The sequence below is a fragment of the Aplidium turbinatum genome, chromosome 8 (genome assembly GCF_918807975.1).
Source record: "Aplidium turbinatum chromosome 8, kaAplTurb1.1, whole genome shotgun sequence".
Classification (NCBI taxonomy): domain Eukaryota; kingdom Metazoa; phylum Chordata; class Ascidiacea; order Aplousobranchia; family Polyclinidae; genus Aplidium; species Aplidium turbinatum.
Window position 1 is genome coordinate 27,363,954 of NC_137479.1, and position 12,797 is coordinate 27,376,750.

Sequence of the window (12,797 nt, forward strand, 5' to 3'; positions counted from 1 at the left end):
AAACAAAGTTTGCCTAATTTTAAACAAAACTGCATTAAAAGAGCGAGTTTTGCCAATACCAAACATTCAAATATCTCAGTCTGGAGTTAGCAACAAGAAAACATAGAGACTTAGCTTTATTTCCGAAAAATGCCGAAGAAAACATGATCTTATCCTTTTGCTATGCCACCGGACAGCACCATTTTACAGAAATATTCATACCCACAATTTTGTTGAAAATGCTCTCAAAATACACCAAACTGAAAGTAATTTTTCAAAATTTTCTTGGGGAGGCCCCCCAGACCCCCCGCCGCTAAGTGTCGCCTTCGGCGAACACGCCATCGGGCTTCGCCCGCCGGCTGTCAACACCCCCCCTTTCAATTTTTTTACTATGCTACAGTCTTGCACTGTCAATATTTTGCCCCCCCCAATGTTGAAGGTCTGGCGGCGCTACTGTTAGTTAGGGATCTCGCATTTAGGTTCGCGAATGCTGTTTATGATGAAATATCACTGCTTGGAAGCTAACGATGTACTAAAAAGTTGTGTTGGTGAGTTTTTTGACTTTCTTGTCGAATATAAACGTAAATTTTGCAAATAATAAAAAAGCTTTCACTGATTGTAATTTATTGAATGTAATGAATATGTAAGACAAAGCAACAGATTTAGACGGAAAGACGCAGTAGCGGATTCAGAAAAAAAAGGAAGGATCATCAGAGTTTCAAAACAACAACAATTCTAAAATACGTCCAAAAAACAAAATACAGGTTTATAGGGGGTGTGGGGACTTGCTTCAAATTTTGTTTACGTTTGTTGTGTTGCAAATGTGATCGAGCTATACCGCATATGTCGGTTTGGACGCAAAATAAATTATGGTTATCATTTGACACTCACTTCTGAACACACGCGTTATCTTTACAAAAATGTGATTAAGTTAGCGAAGAAACTTTTCAAAAGCAATAAAAAAAATTTTCTTTTTTGTTTAGCTTTTATGGAATCACGTGACCAAGTGCCTCCTTTGAATCTGCTACTGGCACGACAAGTAGCCGGTTACATTGATGCAACGTTATAGTGATGTTAGGTGTCATTGACAATATGACGTTTACAAACGATTGTAACTGATACGCATCAGAGAACATTTGCATAATTTGTTTAGCTTCTAAATGTCTCACCAGTTGGGAATGTATGAGGCAAACATTGCTAGTCTAATGCTAATAAAACATTTGTTACATAGTAGGCTATACGATGAAATCATGCCAATACAGACGACAAAATCGGTCGTTTTTACATTGATTCAACATTTGCAGACGTTGAATCAATGTAAAAATGACAAAATTTGCTGTCTGAGTTTAGACTTTAGAGCAGTTGAACTTAAGTTAAATCGTAATAAACTATGATTGGATGCGAACTCACAGGCTAGTGTACGGACTTGTGCATTTGATTTGACAAGTAAGTTAATGCATAAGAACAATCCATTGCAATTCCACGTGCTCTTCATATGGTAAATTCTCTCTTTTGTAAATTTGTTTGGGAATCCTTATCACAAACATCAATCATAAGACCAGGGTTGGGACTATCGATTACGAATCGATATTCGATTGCGTTATTCTTTACTTTGTCACTATCGAATCGGTGTTTTCTTTTCTTTTTCAAATAAGTATCGATTAGCTGGTATTCTTTACTTTTTTGTGCGTTGAATCCGATATTCGATATTCGGTACTTTTCTGTAAAGTCTACAAATAAGCAACGTAACATATTAACCGAATTCCACAATTTTATTAGGCAGACTTTGAAATTCTATTGAAAGGAGGAGCGAATTTTTTTTGCGGGGAAACCGCACCGCACATAGGTATACCACTGAAGATCTGACCAGATAGTATGCTTGCATTGCTTTACGACGATTGACTGGAAGATGCACATTTGATGTTTTGGCTAAGCTGATTGAGTGTGTTATCATGGAATTTAAACTTAGTGGCAAAATAACTCATTATGTGACAGACTCTGGTTCCAATTTTGTCAAGGCGTTAATAGTAATGCTTGCTTCAGCAGTTTGGCACATTACATGACTGCATTTAAAACTGTGTTTGTGACTCTTCTCAGAAAGATTATTATTGCATGACTGCATTTAAAACTATGTTTTGTTACGCCTAGTCCTTTGAGTGGGAAGTATTTTTCACTTCTTTGAATTTTTTTCAATTTGTTACTGCCTTGAGCATTCAGAAAGAGTGGTGGAATAATTTTTTTTTCAATATCGATTACTAGGCTACATTCTTTATTCTTTACTTTTTTTTCTAGTATCGAAATCGGTTAATTCTTTACTTTTTTTTGGCACTATCGAATATCGGAATATTCTTTACTTTTTTAATATCGACTCCCATGCCTGCATAAGACCACCAAAGGGAACGAATTTGGCTGCCACGTTTTCCATTGTTTCGAAATTGGAAAAAAAACATTAAAAAAAGTCGTTCATTTTGATTTATACATAATGAGCTATAGAAATATCTTCATCGTTTTCAGCCTCAACGTGCTTCCTACTGGTTTTCCTGCGACAACTTGTGTACAGTCTGAAAAATAACGTAACACTAAATTAATTTTCTGCAGATTTTTTTCTGATGAATGCAAACTTGGCTTTAACCAGAAGTGGCGTTGCTTCAACAAACCCATGCTGAATCCATGCTTTTCACAAAAAACTCGTCGTTTGTTTATTAGGTTTTTGGATATGTTCTTTTTTCAGCCTACCGTATGTTTTGCAAAAAGCAAGTTTCGTTTAATAGTTTCAATGTTAAGTTGACAATCGGTAACTATGACATATTCTGAGGAAACCAACTCACAAAATCTTTATTCCTTTTTTAAAATTGTCTGTTTTGTGCCGGGAGTGGCAATTTTAAGAATAAGCGAACGGGAAGGCATACCAACCAATCTTTGTGGACTGTACCCTGCGGCGTTAGACATAGCATCGAGAAACCGATCTATCTACAACTCTTTTATTGTAAATCAGACCCTCTCACCTTTCAGCCACAAAGCTAAAAAAGCTGGGCTCATCAGTACCGCACCACTAGTTCTTGCTAGTTGCTACGTAGTTCTCAACCGCTGCTTCTGTCAGTCAATTGAATTCTTACCGTTGTGGAAAGAAAATACCTAAACTAACTGTCGCCAAGGATATGCGCAGTTGAGAAGGAGCGATCTTCCTGGCCACAGTTAGTTTAGTTGTTAGCGAAACATGGTTAGCGAAACACAATGCTCGCTGTTCTATAGTGAGTAGTCAGGTAGTGCTGACGCCAGGAAGACCGCTCCTTCTCAACTGTAATGAGTGTTAACACTTAAACGATTTCACTGAGTCTTGTAAAAATAAATTTGTTTGTATTATAAGACATGTAACCGAGTCGGTCATATCAAGCATGGTTGTGGGTTGAACACCTGTCAGAAGATATTTCTTTTTTTTTTACTATTACTACAAAGCATTATAATTGGATTCTGAGTAAGTTATTCACTGAAAACAATAACAGATAGTTAGATTAATCTTAAATAATCATAAATAGGAAAGAAATAGTGATTCTTTAGCTAGAATCTGGCAGGTAGACAAAGAAATAGCGCATATGTTTCCGATATAAGTAGCTCAAGCAAATTGTTGGTAGTTTAAGTGAAGAGTACAGAGTACTATTGCACTATCACCAGTCTTCATTCTCAAATATATCATAACTTACTTCACTTAAAAGAAACATAAATTCAAATTAATCTCAAATTAAAAACAAAATTTTCAGCAAAAATGAAACATTTTTTGTTGATCGCTAACATTCTGTACCAATGAGCTACATGCAACTTTCAGCTAAAAGTTGATAACTAATTCATTCAAACTTTTTGCTTTTTAGTATATTGAAGAATTGAATTTGTTTCTACTGAATAAACGTGTTACTTTTGGCAAACCACTGCAGAAATTACAAATGAACCATAAAAGGAATGCTGATAACTTTTCATCTTACTTTTTTAGTCTTAGAGTGTCCTCCACTGTTTCTGGTAGCTCAACATCCAGCGTTTCCGGAAATATCATAAGCGTCAATATTCCAGAACATGCGCAGATAAGGCTCATGACAACATATGGCGAGTACAATCCATACAAGTCAACTGAAAGTGAGGATGCAATATTATACGTTTCAAGCACAGACAGTGGTCAGTGACACTAAAGCTTCCGACTTTCGAAATTTAAACAGTTTTGTTGGAGAATATACTTAATCACATTGATCTGCTTGTGCTTAGTTAAACATTTTTTAAACTCTGCAGTGTCATTCCAAAACAAAATCTCGATGCTAAACTTTTCGTTAAATATTTCTTATGATTTTACTAATGATCCAGTAAGACGCACACTGCACAGTGTGATAAAATATTTAAAACAAAGTAGACATAGTTTGACTGATTGGATCTTTATCCTCGGACTGGGAAAGCTTCTTTGAGAGCTTGATCTTGGCAGTTTTGCATACTTGTGTAGGCTTTAAATCACTGACGTAGGCCGGTCAGCGAGATTGGTAGAGTGAAGTTTTCGATTGTTGAAGTTTTGCCGGGGAATTATTCCATCTATTAGATTCCGCTGAATGGAGAGTAGTCCTTAACGGTGTGCTCAAGCGCACACCCCGAGAGTCGAATCAGCGCCGCTTGATGTTGAAGCTTCTTTGTTCTAAAAGTCACGCACTAACCAACTGAGCTGCTATCGGAGCAGACTAAATCAATAGTACCACACTAAATTAAAAAATTCAATTTATTGATTTGTAGTATTAGCCTACTTATTTGTTTCTGATGTTTCTAGTACAACAATGTAAGTTCTTTTAATATGGATATAATACATCAAATCCAATAATTTGTATACGTCCACATCACTTGGATCAAGTATGGGACTCACCTTTACCTTTCACCACATTACTTCAACCATACTTTGTTTCCTTGTTAACTTTTTAGTGTGCAGGCAAAACTTCTAGGTCTACATGATTTGAAAACTGCAAGCTGTTAGTAACTTACTCATGTAGATGAAATATGGCGACAAGATTGAGCCAATCCTTCCAGAGAATGATCCCCACCCCATGCAAGTGTTACGAACGACAGTTGGAAAAACCTCAGCAGTGTGAATGTAAACAATATAAAATGCACTTGAAATGAAAGCTTTTCCGACAAAACCAGCTACCGTTGCAGCGGTTGGACTCACTGCAACAAATTAATGAAAAAAGCATCATTGTTTTAAGCTCTACAAACTGTGATTTTAGCCTAAAATGAATAAATATTATAATACTTTACCAAGCACACACCTCTCCATGATCTAAAACACTGTATATCGAGATGTCCACCACACACGAATACATTAATGCGGCGTTTTAGGAATGATAAGGCATACGAAATTACCTTGGCTTAAGAAAGCCACTCCCAGGCACATCAATCCACTTAATATCATGGACCCTCCGTGGCTAAGCGGTCTGCTCATGTATTTGACAGCAATATATCCCAGAAAGTACCCTGGAAGTTCAACTAATCCTACAAGAGAATTGTTTACGTAAATATTGCCAAAAAGCGCATGACTGCTGAAGGATATCCCATAATAAACCACAGCAGCTGAAAACCTAAAAATAACGAAACAATAGTTAAAAGCTCGCTACAAACATATAAAAAAAGTAAACAAACATGACCAACTAGGTTGGATAATGACGAGCATCGCACGTTGCGCCGTATTTTATTGCTTCTTAATTTTAAACAAAACGTAAAGGCCATCTGTTTCACTTTCCAAAATATAAGTTTTCGGCAAGTCATTTTTTTTACACTCAAAAAGAGGTTTACCTATTCTTGAAAAAAAAGGGTATACTTTGTCATCAAAACGTGTGTTGAAAGTACTCGCTTTTTAAATCTTTTATGTTTGCCAAATTGATAAAATGAAAGAAAATTAATTGCCTCACTAAAATACTGTAATTTATAATAAAAGAGTAACTTGTTTCGTAATTACCAGGAATAACTGGCCACTAACACAAGGGCGACCATAGACGGAGACTTGAAAATACTTTTCATCACTTGGCGCATTTCAATTCGTTTTATTTTTGTGTGATGGTTTGATGGTTTTGCAAGATCCTCAGTTTCCTGTGAATTCCAACAAGTGTAAAAAAATGGATTTATTTTTGCGGTAGACTTATGAAATTAAGCAATACATTGAGGCTCTCTTTTAGCAGCATGATCGTAGCTTACTTCGCAATGTAGAATACTAACGATCGTTAGTATCAATCAACTAACTTATAGGTGAAATTTTATCTGATGGTTTGAAACATTTAATTTATTTTTGTTGTTGACGCGTCCAAAAAAAAAAAATGAAAGTAACAGTTACATTTACAAGAAATGTTTCAAAGCCTTGTGTAGCTTCAACCTTGTATTATTATTGTCTGTAGAGCAGTTCTGTTGTTATTATGGGCCAGCAATACTGCAGCTGCAGCATCAGACTTTAATGAGATATCTGAGTAAATTATTGCAAAGCGTAGCTATTTATTCAAATGTGTGTATACAATTTTTTTTTTCATTTTTGTGTTTTGCTAGGAGTGATGGATACGGTGACTGGTTGTAACAATTGATACAATTTTCTTTATATTAAAAACAAACACTTGCCAATATTTCAGACATCTGGCAACCCTAGGCCACCAGTCGCTTGTAATTTTTTCAGCTCAGACCTCCCAAACAAAATCTTGATTACGTTAAGCCAGCTTTCCGCAACAAGGCTGCAATGTTAGCTACGAACCTTTTTAATTTCATTAAATAGCTTGTCAATAACAGCATTCGATTTGTTGTTGCATTTTGCGATCATCTTGAAAACTTGCTTGGCTTCTTCAATTCTTCCTTTAGCCATCAACCATCGAGGAGACTCAGGTACCAGCCTGTAGTTGTAAAGTTACGGTACTCTAAAACTGATCAAAAGTAGGCGGATGATGTAAAGAGGCGAAAATGTGGAAATTAGATTCATGCTCAGCAAGCGTTTCAGAAGCTACAACATTTTCATCTTTCAAATTGAAAGTGACGATTATTTTGTTTCTATATTTTTAGCTCTTGCTTTTTCAATAAACTAAATAGGCGTTCCAAGGTTTTTGATACTGTAGCCTACTTCAAAATTTATATTGATAATAAAGTCGATTTTTCCCTTGAACACTCCAATGTATTACTTTGTGTTCACTAATCTGTTGGCTGCATAGCCGAGTGGTGAGAACCCTGGAACGGCAATCGAAAGGGCGCGGGTTCGACACCGCTCAAGAGCATGCGGCTGTGTCTTTAACAAGACACTTTAAGGCATGCCTGAAGGTGGACACGAAGATTGGCTTCTTTGCCTTCCCGTCCACTTAATCTAAATCTTCAATCACCAGGTGTAAGCCTGGATATGACAAACAAACTAATCTGTTCGAACTGGATTATTATCAAACGAAAAAAATGAAAAGGATTCTTTGTGGGCATTTTCTCCTTTATAAAAGGTATAGTTGGACGTCTGTAGCCAACCACGAACGAGCGTTTTAATAAATACAGTATATACAGTAAATTGTTGAGATGAAGTATAGACTGCTATTTGCTCACTGCCAACGGCATATTTTTCATATGCTATAATATATCTTTTTACATAATAGGCTTCCTTAGTTTATAGTTAATATGTACCAACAATGAATTTTCTGAATGTTTGATTTAAGGAAATCGTCAGATTAGTTAATCGAGTTTCAGTTTCGAATTTTATGTGTGGATCGTCGATTCTAGTCAACAGAACTTCCGTTGATACTTGAGGAAAAATGGTAGATGAATTAAGTTGCTTAATCGGCCGACTTTCTTAATGAGTGGATGATCTGCTGTTAAAGCATTCAACCCTTGGTGTTTTGGGGCATATTTCTTTCGATTAATTCTGCTTGCATAATAATGAAGCATAAGAAAAGATACATTGAAAAGCTGTTTTTACCATAAGTTTGCAATGTAAAATATTCCCATAAAGCTATAAATTCTGAGGCACCATCGCCAGTCCGGACTAATGTAGAAAATCATTGTTGTCAAAACACATCCCAACGAATAGGATGCAAAAGAACTGAATGAAATTATATTTCGTCTTTCCGGTATCGTGCATTCAGCTCCTGCAAAGAAGAAATATTTTAATTAGTATCACAAGTTTGTCCAAAAAACAGAAGGTCAACAGAAGATAATGACAAAAAAAATGAGACAGTTATATTATATACAACCAGAAGGAAAAACGGTGAAACAAGTATCAGAGTTGAAATATCTTGGTTCGACAATTCAGGAGAACGCAAAAAAAGACAAAAAAGTGACAAAGAGATGCCAGGCAGGATGAAGAGCGTGGAGGAAAATAACATGAGTCATGTTTGACAGAAAGGTGCCAAGAAAGCTAAAGGAAAGTTTTATAAAACTATGGTGCGACCTGCAATGTCGCATGGCACGCACGTAGTAGCCTTGAGAAGTGGCAAATTGAAGATGTTGCAATGGTTTCTCGAGTTGACAAATCAGGACAAAGTAAGAAATGAAATCAGTAGAAAACTAATGCAAGTTGGAGAGCTGGAAGACAAGCTGAGAGAGAGAGACGCCTTCATGTCGTAGGAGAGCAAATATTATGTCGGAAGAAGAATAAGACAATTGGAAGTTGGTGAAAGAAAGCGAAGGAGGTCAAAAAGAAGATGGAGAGATTGTGTGACAGAAGATATGAAAATAGTGGGAGTGAAGGAGAAAGATGCTGCTGACAGATAAACGTGGAGGACTGCAATCTGCACCGGCAATCCAATTTGAAGCGGGAATAAAGCCAAAAGAAGAAAAAGAATAGGCCTAGTCTTTTCAAAAACGTTAAAAAATTATCAGTTTGTTTGTTGACCATATCTGTATAATATTACATCTTCCATACTTCTACGTTAGCATAGGCTATAGTTTATATCTAAAAATTGTATTTTTTTATTAAACGAACCGGGTGACGAAAATTTATTAGTTTCACTAATTTGGAAACTGACTATGAATATTCAAACAAACTGAAATTAAAAATTAAAATCTTAGTAATGCAACAAATAATAGATTCTTACTAATTAAGACAGGTTAAAAGTTTTCGCCAACTCAGAGAAGATTCTAGAAAACTTTAAAATTACGTTTACTTCTAGTAGTCTGAATAATGTATTCTTTTTGTTGGTCAACAGTAGCAGTTACAGTTAGCCAATAGCAAAATATTGTTTTCTGCAAAAGACATATTATGCAAAAGATTGTTTTCAATCCCAACAGCAGTTTTAGTTTACGCTACTGGGTGGGCCAACTTATGAAATACATGATTCAAATTATACTGTTTTTGGTATAGCCTATAACTTTATCAGTTTGCTTACCTAACACAAAGCCTGTAAGAAAATTAACCAAACTTGCAAGACCACTGATAAAGGAGACCACCGCATACATCAACGTAGATGTGGAAAAGCTCTGGAAGAAGGCAACACCAAATAAGAAGAAATTTGACACAATGAACACTATACGTCGTCCAAATCTGAAAAGGAAATGCAATAATTGCAGCAACTTCCTAAAAATCTGCTCTGTTAGCTCAGTGGTTACGCGCCCGGCTCAAGGTCACGCGGCGCTGGTTCGACTCTTGGGGTGTGCGCTTGAGCAACGCATTTCAGGACTGCTCTCCATTCAGCGGCATCCAGTGAATGGAATAATTCCACGGCAACAACACTTCAACAATCGAAAAAGTTCACTCTTCCAATCGCGGTAACCGGCATTGTGTCAAGAGCCTTTACAAGTATGCAAAACTACCAGGAATAACCTACCAAGGCTTTCTCAGTTCGAGGATAAAGATTCAAAACCAACTAAACCAACCATAGTTCAATTATTAGTTTTCAAAAATGATGAGGTAGGCAATACAGCGTATTAAAGAACAACTGCACGCCCAGCAAGTTGGTGTTATAGAGAAGCCCAATTACGGATCCATAAGATGCACTGCCTAGTAAATCAATTTTCAAGGAAAATGTACGATGAGACCAGATTACATCAAGTTATCGTGTTGCTTATCGCGATATTTGTTTCTTAGCAACCGAACAACACTGTTGTGGTTTCTTTCTAAACTTAATTGTTGTATTCCTTGAACTGAACTGAACCGTTGAAAATTTTGCTATATCTGTTAAAAGGTTGTAGCCTACTGATGAGGATTTGATATCCGAAATCGCAATATGCAACACGATAACGTAATTTGGACTCGTCGTACATTTTCCTTGAATGCATTGTTAGTTTGTCTGCTTACTAATGTATTGCTTGCGTGGGTTGTCAACAAAAATACTGCATAGCATCAAAAAGCATTTTTTGTGTAATAGTTTGATTACTTAGGTTTGGCAACAGCAGTGAGTGTATTTTCTTAAATCTTTATTTTTGGTAACAGTATTATAGTAATCACCTATCTGAAAGGAACCCTGCTGCAGTTGCCATTGCCTTTCCCACAAGATAAAGCGTCATAACGGTTGGCTTCATCCAAGAGTTTTCACATGTCCAGTCAAACTGTTGAAAGATCGTAATTTAGTAGCTTATTAGCTTATCACAGTAATGATTTAAGGGTCTGACATTGGTCGGAAGCCCGGCTCAATATTCACGCAGATCTCGAAACTTGACGCTGATTTTCACTTCTCTTCTATTTACCGCCTGCCCAAGAAGGAACACAATGGATTCAGAGTAATCCTATGATCGGCAGCGCCTCTATGCGGATGGGGTAAATTTTCTAAATCGCAAAGCGTCCAGAACAACATTTATAAGATAAAAAAGTCTCTATGCATTGAAACAAAACCACTGATTGATATTGTTATTAATATTATAACATGCTAAAAACTGCTAAGATGTTAATAAATAGTTTGCTATTGGATGTGGTGTTTCAATAGCCAATATTTCATGGTTTGGCCGTTTCTGTTTTTGTATAAAAATTCTGATTGTTGGTATTATGATCGGTGCTTTTGATATGCTTTACACTTCGAATTGGCGAGTGATATTGGAGAACGAAATCGTTTTCTTCAATGTGTGCAAGTCTAGGCTGAAAAAGTCCAGTTACCTCCATAGCCATTGATTGAATCCCGATCGGATTAACAAATGTGTGGCCACGATCGCATGCGATTGTTGTAGCATTGTCATCAGCAACCAACGAAACTGTGCACAAAAATTTAAAGCGCTTGAAACTGGCAAGATTAACAATGACAGGTTAGTAGAGCATACCGTTCGTCAATGACAAAAATGAAATTTTAGATTATTTTTCGTATTTTTTACAACCCAGGATTTCCGGTTTTCATCCTAGGTTGTTTTTGGTTTCGTGCAAATAAGAAACGTACAAACAATTTGACTCAAACTTAATCTGCGTATGTAGCCTGCGATTAAAATTTGACTATATCACAAGCGAACAGCTACAATATTGTCATGGCAGGTAAAAATAATTTTATTTTTTATGTTTGTTTCTTTATTTATCTGTAACTCACATAACTTTTGTTCAATTTCATTTTATTTTATTTCTGGCTATCTCATCCAATGTCATATTGATCATGACATGATATGGATTTAGACAAAAATAGACAACGCAAGGCTCGTGTTGGTGATAAGGATGTGACATTGATGAACAGATAGAAAACATGTGGGTGAGTGGAAGCATCAGTGGGGGCCATTTGCCAGCAATCGCATGAATAACCCGGCTGTATAAAAAAAAAATTTAAACCAACTTTTGCAAAAATAGTTGAACTCTCGTCAGGTTTACTTTTTAAGCAAGTTGCAATTAAAATGCATTCTTACCATTTCTGGTCATTGTTTCATTCAGAAACCAAGATATGTCGATACTTGACCTATTGTAGAGCTTGCATTTACTTTTCTCTCCTGTTTCAGCATCGAGCGGAATAAAAAATTCCAACGTCATGTTTTCGGCAGCTGGGTTCTATCAAAAAAAGCATAAAGTAAGAGAAAGAATTCCTACCAAGTTGCTTTGAAGCAACAAATTCTTGCATATTTGTACATCCATGAAACGCAAAACTCTTGAAAAGATATATTTGATGTTCTCAACACACTGCATTGGTTCATTGTGATATTTTCTAAACATGTAGGCCTCCCTCTGTTTGTTAGTAGACTTACAAGTAAAAAGAAAATACAAATAAATTGATGAAGTTTTTTACTTGTAACAGTGTTATGTTATAATCATCTCTCAGTTAGCTTATTCCATAAAAAGCATAACGATAATAAGAAACTAATTTAACATTGCAGCATATGTCATTATCTTTTGCAAATGCATCTTTTTCTTACGCGGTTTTTCTTACACTTACACTGAATAGAGAGCAGTCCTAAAACGCGTTGCTCAAGCGCAAACCCTGAGAGCCGAACCAGTGCCGCTTAATCTTGAGTTTGGTGCTTAACCAATGATCTAACGGGGTGAACTCATTGCTTCACCTCACAACCTTAACATGCAAGTGAAATCTTCAAACCTCAAACTGTTGTTCAAGGTTGTCAAGTGACGAAATTACTCTAACGCACAAGTTTAGTTGAATAAGAAAAACAACGCACAAGTTAGTATCTATAATACTTTATCCAGTATCACAAAATATTTCTAACTTTTGTTTGAGAAAATGTCTTTGATAAAGTTATCACTTAAAGACACAATCTACCTCATTGATATACATGGATGCGTTTTCAGGTAAAGTACATCTGTAATTTGTTGGTAGATACATCACAAGCACCATTGATGCTATGAATAATGCATTTGGGATTCCATTCAAAAAGTAAACCAAGAACATCCTTTTTTCAAAACTGCTTCCGTGCACTTTCCGTAGTAAATCATCATATGTCAT

General features: G+C 36.1%; 2 protein-coding genes across 2 annotated transcripts; both read right to left on the bottom strand.

The window, feature by feature from the left end:
* Positions 1 to 595: 595 nt before the first annotated feature.
* On the bottom strand, positions 596 to 5,456 carry LOC145775941 (solute carrier family 22 member 21-like). Its single transcript, XM_082587354.1, has 4 exons — positions 5,362 to 5,456; positions 4,984 to 5,166; positions 3,957 to 4,098; positions 596 to 2,540 (listed from the first exon to the last, which is right to left on the bottom strand). Exons 1-4 carry the CDS (start codon positions 5,438 to 5,440, stop codon positions 2,453 to 2,455), a joined length of 492 nt encoding a protein of 163 aa, XP_082443480.1. The 5' UTR covers positions 5,441 to 5,456; the 3' UTR covers positions 596 to 2,452.
* A 493-nt stretch (positions 5,457 to 5,949) lies between these two features.
* On the bottom strand, positions 5,950 to 12,797 carry LOC145776217 (organic cation/carnitine transporter 2-like). The gene is made up of 8 exons (XM_082587619.1): positions 12,615 to 12,797; positions 11,755 to 11,893; positions 11,030 to 11,124; positions 10,388 to 10,488; positions 9,330 to 9,484; positions 7,922 to 8,090; positions 6,731 to 6,866; positions 5,950 to 6,084 (listed from the first exon to the last, which is right to left on the bottom strand). The coding sequence occupies exons 1-8, from the start codon at positions 12,795 to 12,797 to the stop codon at positions 5,950 to 5,952; spliced, it is 1,113 nt and encodes a 370-aa protein (XP_082443745.1).

Excerpts from the sequence above, each read along its gene's own strand:
- LOC145775941 (XM_082587354.1), bottom strand. The coding sequence starts at position 5,440 with ATGAGCAGACCGCTTAGCCACGGAGGGTCCATGATATTAAGTGGATTG. Across the intron at positions 4,099-4,983 it reads GCCATATTTCATCTACATGA|TTGACTTGTATGGATTGTAC; the intron begins GTAAGTTACTAA and ends CCTCACTTTCAG. Across the intron at positions 2,541-3,956 it reads GACACTCTAAGACTAAAAAA|ACTGTACACAAGTTGTCGCA; the intron begins GTAAGATGAAAA and ends GTTATTTTTCAG.
- LOC145776217 (XM_082587619.1), bottom strand. The coding sequence starts at position 12,797 with ATGACATATGATGATTTACTACGGAAAGTGCACGGAAGCAGTTTTGAA. Across the intron at positions 11,125-11,754 it reads TGAAACAATGACCAGAAATG|TTTCGTTGGTTGCTGATGAC; the intron begins GTAAGAATGCAT and ends TTTTGTGCACAG. Across the intron at positions 6,085-6,730 it reads TATTTAATGAAATTAAAAAG|GAAACTGAGGATCTTGCAAA; the intron begins GTTCGTAGCTAA and ends TGGAATTCACAG.